Genomic DNA, 16153 nt, shown 5'->3' with positions numbered 1-16153 from the left:
AGCTGAAACAATCTCTACTAATCATTAGTAAACAGCCTCCCGATTTGTCATTAGTAGTCTGTGATGCGTGGAAAGGCAGATAAACCGGGTTCAGGTCTGGCACTGCGAGCTGCTCGTCAAAGTTTAAAGTGATAATCAAACAGGCCTGAAAGTCCAAATACAAACTCAAATTGAGAGGAAATGTTGTTTAATATCACCCGGCGGTGGAAAATATAGTTTTTTGATACTTCGCATGAGTATTTATACTTGATGATACCTTATACTTCTATATTTCACTACATCTCAGAGTGAAATCTGTACTTTTGACTCCATTACATTTATCTGACAGAAGGAGCTTCAAGATTTCACATACAAATATGTTGCATTTTTATACATTAAACTACTCAAACTGTTTGTAAAGTAATGAATAGTAATTTAATCTCCAGCAGCTACAACATGAACATGTTATTTACATATTAATGCATCTGTAATAATAATAATAATAATAATGCAATGATATAATATTATAATCTGCTGAATAATGAGCACTTTTGATACTGTAAGTACATTTTGCTGTTCTTTTATTGAAGTAAGTATTTTGAAGGACTTTTTCTTGTAACAAAGTATTTCTACATTATAGCATTGCTACTTTATTAAAGTAAAAGATGTGAATACTTCTTCCGCTATACGGTTTTGAAACTGAACAGACTGAACAGATCTATCGATACGTTATACACTGAAAATGTGAAGTATAAAATAAGTTGGTTTACACATATCAACAGTAGTAAATGTCAAATACATGAACATGAAAGACATTTCTCTGCACTCTCAGCCTAAACGCTCTGAAAACTGAAAACTATTACTGTTATATGACACCTCTATCTGTTGAGGAAGATTGTGAGATGTGGTCAAAAGGTCTGGAAAAAGATATTTGGTGGATCTTAAGTGAAGTTTGTTTCTCTGTGTCTGATGTTTTCAAGATGCAGAAGTGACTTTTATGCTCAATAATTTAGTTTAGTTTACAAGGGAGGTTCACAGGACGCTTTTAAAAGCATCATAAAAACTTATTTCTATTTTTCATATTTAATGTCATCCCTATTTGTTACAATGTCCCTTTTGAGAATAATTTCCTCCTCTCTTATAAATGGTTTTCAGCCTTCAGGCCTCCTCTGATCTCATGTTAATGACACAACCTAAAAAAAGGAAAAGTCATCTGAAGTCCGCCACTCCACATGATGCAGCCGGAGACAAGTCTGTCGCAAACACATTACTGTATTAAAAGTTTGAAGTTATCATGTGGAAAACTGTTACAAACAGAAATAAATTCAAATATCGAATCTAATCTAATGCAGGAAAAGAAAATTGGGAGTTGGTTTGTTGGTGAGAAAACATAAGGATGATTGTAATAAAAATGTAAATTGCATTTAAAATTAATTGTTCGCCTATCCTGAGCAGTAAAAGTGCAGCTTTGATCTAAACACTAGATGACTCTGTGTCACTCTAAAACGCCTCATTGTCTTTCCCCCCAAAATCATTTCCTCCATCAGTGACCCGACTATCAGAGCATCACTTCTGACAAACAGCTTATTGTTTTAGCCCACAGAGACAGAGGGGAGAGTGGTGATAGTGGGTAATAGGGGACATAAAAAAATAATGATTAGCCTACTATGTAAATGGCAATTAAAGGACACTAAGTGCTGCAGGCGTTGTCCTTGCATTTCACGGTTTTGATAGGAACACACCCAGCTGCTGAGAGCCGCTGGCCTCTGACACTCATTTGTCAAAATGAGGCAGAGAGAAAAAAAAAATCTGGCACTACACATTAAATCAATTAAGTATAATGGAAAAAGTGATCAGAGTGATTAGTCCATCCCCTCTATACCCAAACAATAAACATACGAAGGCTGTAAATAAATAAATGATTAAAAGAAACAAATACGAATCATCTCATGAAAACATTTTTCCTCTTCCTGACTGAAAACAAAACTTTTGGAGTCGACACACGCTGAACAAAACACTGATAAATGATGGAAATGATCAACAGACTGCTGAGGTGCACAGCTGAAAATGAGCACCATTAGTTTTACTTTAACTCAAAAGGGCTCTCAGTGTAATTGAAAGGGGTAGGGGGGGTGAGGGGGGGGGTTAGTGAAGGGGGGACGACTGTGTAAATTTGCTGCTCTGCTGAGGGATCGGAGATGACGAGAGTGAAGAGGAAACAAACAGCAATGGATGCACATAGGTTGTCTAAATTCACATTGATTGGTCTCTTGAAACAGTCAGTGCAAACACATAAGTGTGGTGGGGGGGAGGGGAGGACTGGAAATGATTTGCATAGAAGCACACTGCCACCTAGTGAGAGTTTATATGCAAAACACACACAGCAATGAGGACACTGGAAATGACTTATTGCTAAGTGATGATGATGATGATGATGATGGTGATGATGATGACGCTCAGACAAATAAAAGGGAGCTGTCGGATGCAAAAAAGTGAGAGAATTAATATGCTTAATATGTGCATGAATACAAGCACTGAATCTAGATGAAGAACACAGAAAGACTCGGGTCAGCAGCGACTCTGAATGATAATAATAATAATAATAATAATAATAATAATAATCTTTATTTGCAGAGCCCTTTTCAAAAGTGCTTCACAGGAGAACATACAAAAAACATGCACCACAGCAATTAAATACCATAAATTATCAGGATAATCAAAAGATGATATATGAAGATGACACAAAGTGACAAGAAAAACAACTTAACGCAGATATGCAAGTTTATCAAATATGAGATTTTAAGTACAGATTTAAAGGACACTGAGGTAACATCAGTATGACTTTCAATGGGGAGTTTGTTCCAGAGTTTGGGGTCTTGACACCACATGCACTCTTTATTTTAAGTGTAGACTCGGTGACAGCTATCAGAGTGTGATTTACACGCTGACTATAAAAATGTAATTAAATTAACACCTTAAATATAACGATGTAGCCACTCATTAGAAACCTCATATTTCTGCTGTTAGACTGTTTCATCACTGCTCCTCCAACAAGCTTTTCATCACAACTCAGGTTTCATGATTAAATTGTAATGTCTAAAGATTATGTTTGTTATAAAGCAACCACACTTTCTTAAAATAAGACCCACAATAGTTACCTTAGCTTGACTTCAACAATATACGAGGACGAGTAAGAATGGGTTCGTACTGACAAGTCTACCTTAAAAAGTTGGAAAATGCGAGAAGGATGTGGAGTAATTGTTATTCATTTTCATCAATATAAAACAAGAGGATTTGTTTCATGTTTTGAACTCAGGTAAGTCTGTTTTTGGAGGTTTTTCTTGGTATCAGCTATTCACTCTCACTTCTGAAGGCTTTTTTTTCAGCCAAAAGTAGGAAGCGCTTCACTGTCCATGAACAGTAAAATGAGGATTCAAAATCTGGAACAGATTATGTGCTAACTTTTTTTTTTTTTTTTTTTTCAAAACAGCATATTTTCTTACTTATCTCTAGTGGTATGTAGCCATGCAGATAGTTATGGTTTTATTTGTCTGGGTTTTTGTCTGGGTTTTCTGTCTCCACCCCGATACAATAGAATTGAGTGGAATTTCATTTGTGGTGCTCAAAGCGTTGAAAAATTAGTATCCAAAATCACACAGTAACGTTTGTTTCCAGAAACAAAAGTCGGAGGTTTCTCTGGATAAACCACAGACCTCACTGTCAAGTGTCAACAGTTTTTATTGGAACTATTTCTTCAGTCAAAAGTGTTTCCAGGGATAAAAAAAAAAGAAAAAATGACATTGTTGTTGCTTTTCACTGCTTTGAACACCATAAACCAAAATCCATTAACTCTGTTGTATTGGAGACAGATATATCAAAACTTGGGCAAATTAAACCAAAATTATCTAGATGGCTACATACCACTACAGATAAGTAAGAAAATGTAGTGTTTTGAAAAAAAGTTCATACATAATTTACTGAATCTGCTCCAGATTAGGAGCATATGTTTTTAATTTTTCTGTTTCTGGACAATGAAACACTTCCTAATTATTGTTGGAAAATAACCTCCAGATTTAAGAGGAAATAGATGATACCAGGAGCAAAAAGTGGTAAAAAAAAATGTTGTTTTGTATTTTGGGTGAACCCACCCTTTAAGCTGCAAAAGGGCGACCTCTGCATGTCAATATCCCTTCAAACTGGCCCTCAGACTTGACCCCTGGGTGAGACAGGAAAGAGATCTTTGTTCCCACCGGTCAGCTGGTAATGAAGTGGCCTCCAGCAGCTCCTCTCTCATGATCTCAGTGAGGACAAGCGCGGCGATCTGGATGTGGAGTAACAGTTTATTTCATTTTTCAGCGCCGATGAGATCTCAGCCGTTATCTGATGAAATTGAACAACCATTACTAAGCAAATAAAGCTCTTTTGAGCGTTCCCTAACAGAAATCCAGCACACCCCTGCTTTGTCTGCCGTTTTGAATTCGTTGGCTCCCTCTCGACAAGATGATAGGAATAATCTCGCCAAGTGAGATTGACAGTTCATTTCAGAAATCAATATTTACAATTTACTTCTTTCAAAGTTCATTCTGGGAGAGGGCTCCATATTATCCACCTCCTAAATAAGCTGATCATATCTCCGCCAGCCCTGGAATGAGTTTCCTACCCAAAATGTGTCGGGGTTTTTTTTTTTTTCCTCCTCTCCCCTCTCTCCCTCTCAGAAATCAATGTCTGCGTTTGTGCGCTTTAATCTGGCCTCTGATGACAGTAAATCTTTATCTGTTTCTGGGCGAGCAGCAGTGAATGGCTGACACCATTTCCCATCAGAACAAAGAGCTAGGCCTGTGTGGACTCTGGGAGATACATGGGGCTCTAATGTGGCTGGACATGTTTCAGCAGGGCCATTAATCAGAGAGGCTGACAGCCAGACCTGCTGTGGTTGTCTTCAGCCCAGAGTCCTGCACCTTTTCATCGGCCGCTCTAAGAAAACTGAGGAGCCCAGGCCAGGTGGATACAGATAAAAACCTGAAGTCTGCTCTTGTGATCTCTGTCACAACGCGGGCCATGATATTTCTATCTCAAAAATAATATTTGTTATGACTCAAAGAAGTATTTTAATCCCAGAATCAGATTTGAACAAAGGAAGGCACACGTGTCAAATGCAAGTTTCTATTGATGAAACTGAGCTTAATCACGGCAAAAGGGAATCTCAAAGCTTATATTAAAGCACAATTGTCCTTTTTCATGCAAGAACACATGAGAACTGCAGCTACATTTTATTCTAAATGTATTAATTTAGGATAGAAGAATGTAGAAAAGAAACATACAAGCACAAAGCTGTGATAAGTGATGTCTTAAAGTTATGATCCTTAACATTTTCATTAAATCAAATTGTTGGTACTTTATTTATTTATTTATTTATTGTTTGTTTATGGCTATTCACTTACTTACATTTTGTAATTATCTTTCGATATAGTAGTTTTCATCGTTAGTGGCCGAGTTCATTGTTCCTGCCCTGGATTCAAACTGCCTACCTACCCCTAAAGAGAATTATCACCTGACCTGCAGATCTTCTCAGCTTTATAGCGAGTTTCATCTCATTGTTTAGCTCTCCAGCTGCAACTTTACTGCTCTCATAGTGTCGTTTTCAGCAGCAGCAGACAGCTGTACACTACCTGCTCAGCACGAAACAGCAAACAGACACACACACACAGTGACTACCTAGTGAATGTAGTGGAGCATTTGGTGGCTAAAGAGCCAGATATTTCCCTCAGGAGTTGGTAGAGACCAAAAACAGAGCTAAAAGAGAGTGAATATTGGACTTACATTCACCAGGTGGACAGACACACGACTCCAAATGAATGATAATGTTGCTCCGAAGCTGCTGGATGTGGAAATAGGCAACTTTTTGGTAACAAGTTCGACTTATCAGCTTTAAAGGTGATGATATGTCAGTAATATGTTCACAACTTGTTTTCGCTGCCCCCAAGTGGCCAAAAAAAATCAGTTAATGCAGGTTTAAAGCAGATTTTGACACGTGATCCTCAAGATCAAGTAATAATCTTGAAGACCCACGATACGGCCATGATGTTAGATGCTATTGTGCTTTAGTTTTCAATTAAACAAATACAAACCAGTTAACTTACAGAAAAGGTTGTCACTCTCTGGATGCTGGAGTTCTGGGACTGTTGTCGGCTACTTTTTTTGGTATCTGATGTGCATTTACTCCTTTGAAATGAGACAATTTGAGAAGAGTGAATTCTAAAGAAAAGGCAAAATGAAAAAGATGCTGACATTCACGTCAAAACTTTGCTTAATTCAAATATCTTTAACCACAATATAATAATAACACATTTAAAGTTATGGAAAAGTGTGGAGCCATACAACAAAAATATGAGATGATCTGCACCATCCAACTGTTGCTGCTCCAACCCAGAAGCCTCCAGTGAAGCCCTGTGATGATTCATAACCTCCTCTGTATTAATAACACCACCTCCAGCACTGAAACAATGAACTGCAGTAATATTTATTATTCAGCAGATTTATGACGCCTCCACACATACCAAACAAGACTGAAGTAGTCCGCTTGCTCCATTCGCTCTCACTCCACAGGGAATTATTGGGTGGTAATCTATTGTTAAACAGCTTTTAGAGTGATGGATGAAAATGCCTGCAACCTACACACAATCAATTCATATCTAATTAACCCGTATTATTTATGACACTTTCAATAGGCGAGGTGGGAGTCTCAGGGGAGGGATAGAGAGCTCAGCTGCCACATAGGCGAATGAGAAACAGGAGAGGTTATCAGGGAATGATATCGATTAGCATAGAAGATCAAGAAATTAATAGCCCACCGGCGGGGGGGAGAAGTCAAGGTTGATTTAGCTGACAAAAACTTCCATTACACCAAAAACACACACAAAAGTCATTCATGGATGGATGTTCTGCAAAATATTCGCACATATTTCTGTTTGGAAACTGATTTAAAGACACATTAAACCTGCAAGTTGGTCAAAAAAATGTGCAGAGGGAACCAAAGAAACATCAATTCTTGTATAAGCCTGACATCTGCTGTTCAATTGAGGTTAAAGCAGCCTGTGAGCAGCGTGAGAAAACATACTAGATGTTTAAATCTTGTCACATTGATCTGACAATAGTCTCCATTCATCCTTTTACTTTTGGTTTAAAAAAACCTCAAGAGCTGTAATGATATCAAAAACTAAGTGGATTGAGTCTTGAGGGATAAAACAGAAATTATTTTCTTCAAAAAAAGCAGCACAGTAATGAATGTGACCTTTTCATAAAATCATTTTTGAGGGACCAGCAGCCAAACCACCATTTCATCATTTCTCAGCTGTGGCACTGCCTCACTGTGACATTGCCAGTAATTCACTTTTCAGTTAATGGGATATAATATTGGCAGCATTTGAGTGCATTACATAACAGTCCTTCATGGAAAAGAGAGTTAAGTGAAATGAGATGTCAGACTTACTTCTGCGGTTGATTTATGGATCGAAAGTCAAACCGAGATATACCAAGAGATAATTTTTAAGTTTTGGTTATCTTCACACTGCAAAACATCACACAGGAATTTAATGGAATCAACTCATCTTTTGTCATTAACTTACATTTATTAATTTCAAGGTAATTTCATCTTAAAATGTCTGGTTTTCATTTTCAGACCATTTCTGAACTTATAAACATGTTCACTCAACATAAAGAGATAAAAATCTCCTCCTTACATGTATTAAGAAGAAAAATTAAGAAAAATACTCTGCTTAAAACTATAATTTTTGTCTAATATGGTTTTTCCACCAAAAAAAAAAGCACAATTACCACTTTAAAATCTTTAAAATGACTTCAACTCCTTCTCACTCATTAACAAATCCCTGAATCTCTGAATATGCAAATAATGTTTATTTTAAAGTTTTAACTGCTGGACACAAGATGTCTCCCACTTCACTGAAAAGTCCATTCACTGGAGGCTTCAAGATGAATATTTTTTATAGTAATGAAAACGATGTTAAGCATGATGGAGGTTAGTATCAAATTCAGTCCCAACACCTGTACACTTACCTTTACTTTGAGAGCAGCCTCACATGCTGACCTGTTAAATGAAAATCTGACTTGTCTCACTGAGAAATTATAAAGGGAAAGCAAATCTGACTGTGACCTTTTTCATGAGTGAACATCAACTTAATACCTCACGATTATTGAACTTTATGTCTCTCACTGAGTTAACATACATTACATTTTCACAACTCATGAGACGACTAATTATTCAACTTAAATTCAGTTAAGTCACATTTACAAGGCAACAGGGGAACTTACCATTTGTACATTTCTTAATTTCTGCTGTATGTGTGTGGTGTACTTTGCTCCGCCCCTTTCCTAATATTTCCAGATGTCTACTGTTTGTTATTCTAAGTGAAGAGGGGCTCTCTCAGCGTCAAATCATGGCTAGTCTAAATTTTTCTAAGGGGGAAGTGCATGGAACTCTAAAGCGCTCTGTAGAAACTGGATCAGTTGTATCCAAAGCTCGATCAGGCAGACCAAAAGTGGCCACACCGTTAGAAGATCAACATATCAAACTTAGTTCCCCAAGAGATAGAAAAGCAACTTCATCACGAATACAGAATTTGCTAAATAAAGAACGCAAGACAGCAAAAGTGCTGTCAAAAGAAGGTTTGTTGTGGTCTCAGGGGAAGAGTAGCAGTTTCTAAACCACTTCTGAGGATTCAAACTGCAGCAGGACAATGACCCCAAACACACTCAAAGCTTTGCAAGAACTACTTGAAGCACCAAAGAAGACCAAGGAGTCCTGACTGTCATGGACTTTCCTCCACAGTCACCTGACTTCAACCCCATTGAACATTTATGGGGGCACTTGAAGACTGAGAAAGCCAAGCGCTCTGTGACATCACAAAAAGCTCTTTAGAAACATTGTCAAATCCTGCTGGGATAACATGGATCATCAGGTTTTACACAAACTTGTGGAGTCCATGCCAGCTCGAGTAAATGCTGTCATTAAAACAAAAGGGAAACATACTAAACATTCAAATTGTTAAGCTGGTATTATCATTTGTAATGAAAAAAAAATAGTCTTACATTTCAAACAAATGCAAAACAGAAGTATCTTGACTAGTGGTCTCAGACTTTTGGACCCACTGTATGTATATACTGTATATACTACATATAGTTGTTCAAAATGAACCTCAACTCTTGCAAATAAACAAGCAAGATTTATTTGTCTGTTTTTGTTACACTCACGCTAGCAAAGCCCTGGCGGTTCAGGTGGTTTGGTGTTAAATTTCCAACATCTGTCTTTGGAATCACGTTAAATTACAACAAATTAGTGTGAACTCTGATTAATTATGTCCCAGTGAGAGGCGTCATTTAGTCATTTCTCCCTAATTACAAGCAAACCACTGCTAACTGCAACCATTAAATACTGTTTCTCCAGTGATGTAGTGCTGTTTGTACGACTAGAAGTATGTATTACTGTAAGCTGAACAAGCAGCAGATGGTTTTTCATGTCAAACTATAGTGAGATTGTTGGATCTGCATCTTTTAACTGTTCATTGGTATAAGACTGCAGTTTTTTAAGTGCTTATTATTGCAAAATCATCAGGGACACCAGAGCAGAAAGGAACCATAAAAATACTTGTAAAATATATCTTCTCTGTAGAAGTTTGCCAGCAAAATGTTTAATATGCTTATTTGGAGTTTCTGAAGTGATTAAAAAAAATTAACTGATTAACTATTAACTTAACCACTTTTTTCTTCCTGACCTTTCTACATGCATTGACTGCTTGCTGTAAGCAAACACTTGACAAGTGGTGTTCAAATATACATTTTCGTAAATTGACAGCACTTCGTTAATTGAACGCAACAACACCTGCTGATTAAATCACTGTTGACTCGGACTCTACAGTCACATAAAGACAGCTTCCTCTCCAGTGATCACAACAGTATTTACAGTCACCCTGCCTGTTTGCCTTCTTGTAGTAATAACAGGATGTCATGAGATTAAAATGAGAATAGGACACTTTTATGCAACCTGACTGCCAAAGTAGTGTACCTGCATTAAAGTGGCACCTCAACAGCACTGTTCTTTGCCATAAACCCCGTTTTCATGCATGAAATCCCCTCACACACCAAGCATAAAACGCAAAGACTCATATGCAAATCATGGAAATCCTTTCATTTCTTCTCTGAGGCAGTTTGAATGGCTAGGTTGCTCCCTTTTTCAGTATAATAATGACAGCAGGGGGTGGACGACATTGCAGAGAGGAGAGTGCAGCATCACCTGTTTGCAAAAGTCACCCTAATCAAATTCTGCCTTGGGGGTAGACAGGAAACAATATGTAATCTGTGCAATCATAAAGGTAAACCAGGTAAACCAGCTGCTCTGGCAAAACTGATTACATCTGAATGATCTGTACCATTTCTGAATTGTGGCTCATTGTGGTGTATGTGCTATGAAAAAAAGAGTCAGTTATTTATTTGTTTGTTACATCATTTATTCATCTCTTTGTATGTTTTATAAATTCACAAACACATTTATTTATTTATTTATTTGGGTTTTTATGCATTTCTTTGCATAAATTAAGAAAACAAAATCAGCACAAGTGAAAACATTCTACAGTGACGTTAACTGTACTGTAGGATCACAAACACAAAATCAAAGGTTCCCATCAATAGGAATACGGAAAAATCTGAGCACACAGTAGGTTTGAAGAATGAATCTGCATGTGTGACTATGGGTGGAGTTATATTAAAGAGAGATTGCACAAAATTTGGCCCTCAGCTTCTTCTGCAGACATGGACTCTGATGAAAACAGACAGGAAACCACTGATGCAAATGACAGCAAGAGATCGACTTCACAGACTCGTTTTTTTTTTTTTTTTTCTGTTGTGAACAGTCCCTGGTAGCTCAGGTGTGAACCAGCGAGGGGCTTTATTTATCCTTTACCTTTTGTCTTTGGAGACAGAATGGTTATCTACAATGTCATTTAAATGCTGCATCATTATTTGCTTTCATGTACTGTACATGTACCTGATGTTCTCTAGTATTGAGCCAATGTATGTACATAGTAACTCAGCCTACAGCTATACCAAACAATCAAAGCAGCGTCTGTGTGAAGTGAAAAGTGCCAGCGTAGATTATAGTTGAGTTCATTTCTATCAGGGCCACAATAGAGAGAAGTAATTGAATGCGTCGGTTTGAATCTGAAGGTGAATCTTTGTGAATCTAACTTTCTGTACTTTCTGTACAATAAGCATCTTTGCAAAGGTTCAGTCCATCTTGTTTTTGTCCTTGTCTTAGTGTCAGTTGGTTGGGAATTCACTGAAAAGTCTGTAGCCAGAGACCACAAACCACATAAGACATGAAATATTTGGTATTGGCTGCAGCAGTGAGACCTTACAACTCTATAAAATTACTGAACTGAGTCTTTGCTCAAATGTGTCTCAGCAAGAAACTCAATTTCAAAATGTTAACTTCCAATTCAAACTGTGGCTTTATGATAAAACAGCATGGCTAATGTAATAAACCGATTTTGATTTACCACAGATATATTGGTATTGATGTGTCAGCCAGTCAGTAAATAGAAAAATTGCAGTATAGAAAAAGCCCAGTTTCTGTTGGAGTTACATCCATTTTGGACAGCTCACAATTTATACCCAATGCCAATAGTGCAAATGCAGGAAGTAGTGTGCCTTTTATGTAGCAGAGGTTGAGGTGGTTTATGGGTGTGTAGTGCATCTGAGGAGAGGAGACTTGAGGTTGCATCCCAATACTGACCTGCAATTAATGTTTGTCTTTTTATTACCCATAAAGATGACTTTTCCTGACCTTAACCAAGTGTTTCAGTTGCCGAACCTTAACCATACTGTAGTTACCCTGCAGAGATATTGCAGAAAGCAAGAATTTGCAGTGTTGACATAGGATGTAAAAAAAAATATTGGAAATTTAAAACAGTGTTGCCATTAAATCGTTTGTCCACCAGAGGGCACTGACAAGTTTATTTTTTAAATGTAAAATGTCCTGCTCTGTAGATCTTGATCACAACTCTGTTGCAAACAAAGTGAAGGGATCCTCCTCAAAAGTGGTTATTGGATATGTTTCTCCTGTATCTATTTGAAGGTACGAATTATAAATTCTTAAATGAATAGTTCAACATTTTAGGAAATACACATTTTTGTGAGAGTGATATGACAATATCAATACCATGCTCATGATGTTACAACATGTGGGGAGCAGACACTTCCTGGTCTCCAGTCTCCAACTGGTCCCACCCAATTCATAGTCATAACCATCTTGCTATTTTGGAGCCAGAAGTGACCATATTTGGACGAAAGAGTGGAGCTGACCCTAATGCTAGCATTAGCTGCTAGCTTGGTTATCATGGTGCATTCATAGTCTGTGGTGACCTGTGATATTGCTAATGCTAAAGCTAATTTTGGCTAGCGAAAAAAAGACTTAAAACAAAATGTACGTACCGGAAAACTGAACAGCCGAGTCCTTAGAGGGTCTTTTAGTACAACCAAATATTGAACAAGACTTTTTTAGGCGACCAAAACTTTCATGAACTGAAACACACTAAAATAGCGACAGCTACGCCTATACTCCTACTCTAATCTGGGGTTATGTTACCAACGTTGGCGCTGTGGTAGCGACTTGTCAATCACATCGTAGCCATGCTGTAAAGCATACCCTGCTTAATCATCTATTTTACTCTAAATGGGACCATAATTTACGAAATGAGCATCATGCTGTATTGAATTGACTTAAAACTAGTGATTGAGGCCATAAGTGGGGTCATTTTCTAATAGGCTTCCACACAATTGGACTTCTTTTTGCAACCAGTGGAGTCGCCCCCCGCTGGCCATTAGAGAGAATGCAAGTTAAAGTCACTTCCTCATTAGTCTCATTTTTCACACCCAGAGCTTTCTGCTTGATTGTATCTCACTCAGCAACATATTTTTGCCCTCTGTTGTGGCTTTCTGTTTGACCAGGAAACGAGTCGATCTTTCATGAAATTTATAACATTACAAACGCGAGTACCTGTACTAAGTCAAATGTGATGGCACTGAGCAGTTCAAATTATTTCTAACATACCAGTACTTCATTTTGGTGAATACTGGCCCAATTCTATCATCAATTATCCATTGTATTGGATTTTTAAAACTCTCAAATACTGGTGTCGGGCTCAAAAATCCAGTTTCAGTCGAGCCTGACACAGATCACAGAAGATTCTCTCAACAGTGACATCAAAGCATTTTACCGATCTGAGAGTCATGACCTTTGTAAGTCACGCTGACGTTAGTGGACGGCGCCGCCTCCATTCTGCTGCGGAGGTCCCTGGTGTCGTTCAGAGGACACTCGCTGGGTGCCCGGCAATAGAAAACCTGCTTGTAGGAGTTCCTGAAGTTCTCTGACAGGAAGGCGTAGATGATGGGGTTGACGGAGGAGTTGCTGTAGGCCAAGCAGTGAGCTACCATCCTGAACACGAAGGATGCCTGGTTGAGGGGAAAAGAGCCAAACTCCACCCACAGGTGGACAATATGGTGAGGCAACCAAGACAGACAGAAGACCACCACCACCACGAAGACGGTCTGGGCTGTCTGTGGAGGGGAGCACAGAAGAGATCATGATTGGCTATAACATGTCACGTGATCAGATATAACTAGAAGACACAGAGGTATTTGTGGATAATCAGGTAGATAAGCGAGATAGATGACACTTGACTATTTGTTGCACTGTTGCATGTTGACTTCTTACATTACAGACTTATTACACAGACATATTCAGTGGTGTAGTGCAGAGTATATAATACAGAGTGTAGCCATTTTTCTTCAGAGAACAATGGCTGCATTTACATCTAATTGAACACTAACTATACTGATTATACTGTATCTGCTCCACCACGAAATCATCAGTCATTACATGAGAACATTTAGAACATGCTGACTTTTTCAGTCTCTCCATTGAATTTAATATATTCTAGTCATTTGATGTACTTTACTGTAAGTTGAATTTCAGATTTGGATTAGCAAATTAAGACAAAATGAAATGCTTCCACTCACCTTCTTTTTGGAGAGCTCTGATTTTTTGGAGACATTCTTCAGTTTTTTGTGCAGATGGTTTAAAACCTGCAAGAGACAGATTACTGTAAGACACATTATGATGTCAGAGACTTAATTAGTTCATGTTTTGCTCATCTTTATCTTTCTTTCCTAGTTTTTCAATTGCAACATTTGAAAAAGACCTTAAATTTTACTTTAAAATAACAGAACCTGCTATCAGAGTTAATCTCTAACACTTTTATATATTGAAGGCACATCATGGATCCATGTCAGCTGATTGAACAGAGAATATTTCAGTCAACATTTGTCAGTTTCAAATCACCATTGCTGAAAAGTCAACATTTTTGCACTAGAAGGGAAAAAAAGGATTAAAGTCACGAATTGGCATCATGTTTAACTTTGACGCACATTTACATTTTTTTGTATTTCATGAATTTGTTCTAAACTGTAAAATCAGTCATGAACACTGAAGATTGCATGCGCATACATTCATTCTGATTCATGCACCTTTGCATAGCAGACAGATATCAAAGTGAGAGGCAAGAGGTATCCGAAAACAAAGGTGCACATCACGTAGACTTTTCTCTGCTGATCAGGCCAAACCTCCCAGCAGAAGGTGTTGTTATCCTCCCTCTCCACAATGCTCTGGTAGTGCGCAACGGGAGCTGCCATAACCAGAGACAGGATCCAGATCAGCACCACTCCGAACATGGCATGCCTCCCCACCCGGATCGACGAGGATTTCCTGGCGTGGACGATGGCCACGTAACGGTCCACGGACATTGCCGAGAGGGTGAAAATACTGACCAGCATGGACACGGTGAAGAAATAGTGGATGAACTTGCAGATAAAAGCTCCCAGCACCCATGTGGGGAGCATGTAGATGGTGGACTGGAAGGGGACGCAGAAGAGGAGGTAGGACAGGTCCGCCACGCTCAGGTTGAGGATGAAGATGTTGGTTGTGCTCCTCGGTTGTCCTGGTTTACTGCGCGCCAGCACGGTGATAACCATGGTGTTCCCAAGCACCCCGAGGATGAAAATAAGTCCAAATATCAGAAGAGAAATAAAGTTATCCACTCCCATCTCTAGTGTAAGTTTGGCAGGCAGCCTCACTGTGTTGGTGTTGAAAGGCTGACTTTGGTTCTCCACCTGTAACTCCATCTTTTCCCCACTATGCAAGAAAAGTTACATGTTGATACAAAAGATGCATATCCTGCACACGAAGCTCAGGTTGAGGGTGGATTTTCTCTTGAATAAAGGTAGGATGGAGCTCATGCATGTGCAGACTGCTCCCTGCCTTCCTAGGCAACGTCACCATGCTGTGCGCATCTGATCCCACCAATACCTTTCCACTGTTTCCAGTGACCTCCAGCCACTGCCAGTAAGATGGGAATAAACAGAAAACCTCTGATACACTGCTGGAATGGTTCATAACAACAAGACAGCTCACCAAGCAGTCAATGTTATTTTGTAAAAACAATTAAATTAACATTTAGATGTTGACATATAATGAAATAATAACATGCAGTATGTTAAAAAAAAAAAAAAAAAAAAAGCATTTTAACGTATAGAAGGACATATAGCTTATTTTCCAATGCATGCAAATATATTATCATTGTTTTCTCTTCATGAATGTGTTAAAAAACATAATGTATAATACATTCAGATATGGTAAATATGTGGCAATTCCTTTTACAAGATATGCAAAGTAGCAATAGTTAATGTATTCTGCAATATATTATAAGAATATGAATTCAATGCATTGTCAGTTAGTACGTGCATATTAGATAACCATATACATAAACATAAGGATATGATGAGATTTCCCACCACCATCCCCCCAACTGCCAATCAATGATGTGCATAAGCTCTTCCTTATTCTGACTTGCTTCAAGATACTGATTTACATCTTTATAATTCATGAAACTGTTGGATTATTTCACACAAAGAAAATGTAAGAATCCAAAAGTGCGTCATTGAATGATTCAATATATCACTTTTTCTGCAGTGTGAATGAATCTGTCAGTCAAGATTAACCCGAGGTCTTAACTAAATTAAATCAAATTTGAGGTTTTGATTAATATCT

The 16153-nt window shown here is 38.1% G+C and overlaps 1 protein-coding gene across 1 annotated transcript; it reads right to left on the bottom strand.

Moving 5' to 3' along the window:
• Positions 1-12689: 12689 nt before the first annotated feature.
• On the bottom strand, positions 12690-15360 carry galr1a (galanin receptor 1a). The gene is made up of 3 exons (XM_044336258.1): positions 14575-15360; positions 14068-14133; positions 12690-13605 (listed from the first exon to the last, which is right to left on the bottom strand). Exons 1-3 carry the CDS (start codon positions 15226-15228, stop codon positions 13252-13254), a joined length of 1074 nt encoding a protein of 357 aa, XP_044192193.1. The 5' UTR covers positions 15229-15360; the 3' UTR covers positions 12690-13251.
• Between the last annotated feature and the right edge of the window lie 793 nt (positions 15361-16153).

The sequence above is a fragment of the Thunnus albacares genome, chromosome 19 (assembly GCF_914725855.1).
Source record: "Thunnus albacares chromosome 19, fThuAlb1.1, whole genome shotgun sequence".
In the NCBI taxonomy this organism is placed as follows: Eukaryota; Metazoa; Chordata; class Actinopteri; order Scombriformes; family Scombridae; genus Thunnus; species Thunnus albacares.
This window is presented reverse-complemented; position numbering and strand designations above follow the sequence as displayed.

Bases quoted from the DNA above. Each gene is read 5' to 3' on its own strand.
- galr1a (XM_044336258.1), bottom strand. From the start codon at position 15,228: ATGGAGTTACAGGTGGAGAACCAAAGTCAGCCTTTCAACACCAACACA. The intron at 14,134-14,574 runs GTGCATGAATCA...TGTCTCTTGCAG, and splicing joins TATCTGTCTGCTATGCAAAG to GTTTTAAACCATCTGCACAA. The intron at 13,606-14,067 runs GTGAGTGGAAGC...TCCCCTCCACAG, and splicing joins CAGAGCTCTCCAAAAAGAAG to ACAGCCCAGACCGTCTTCGT.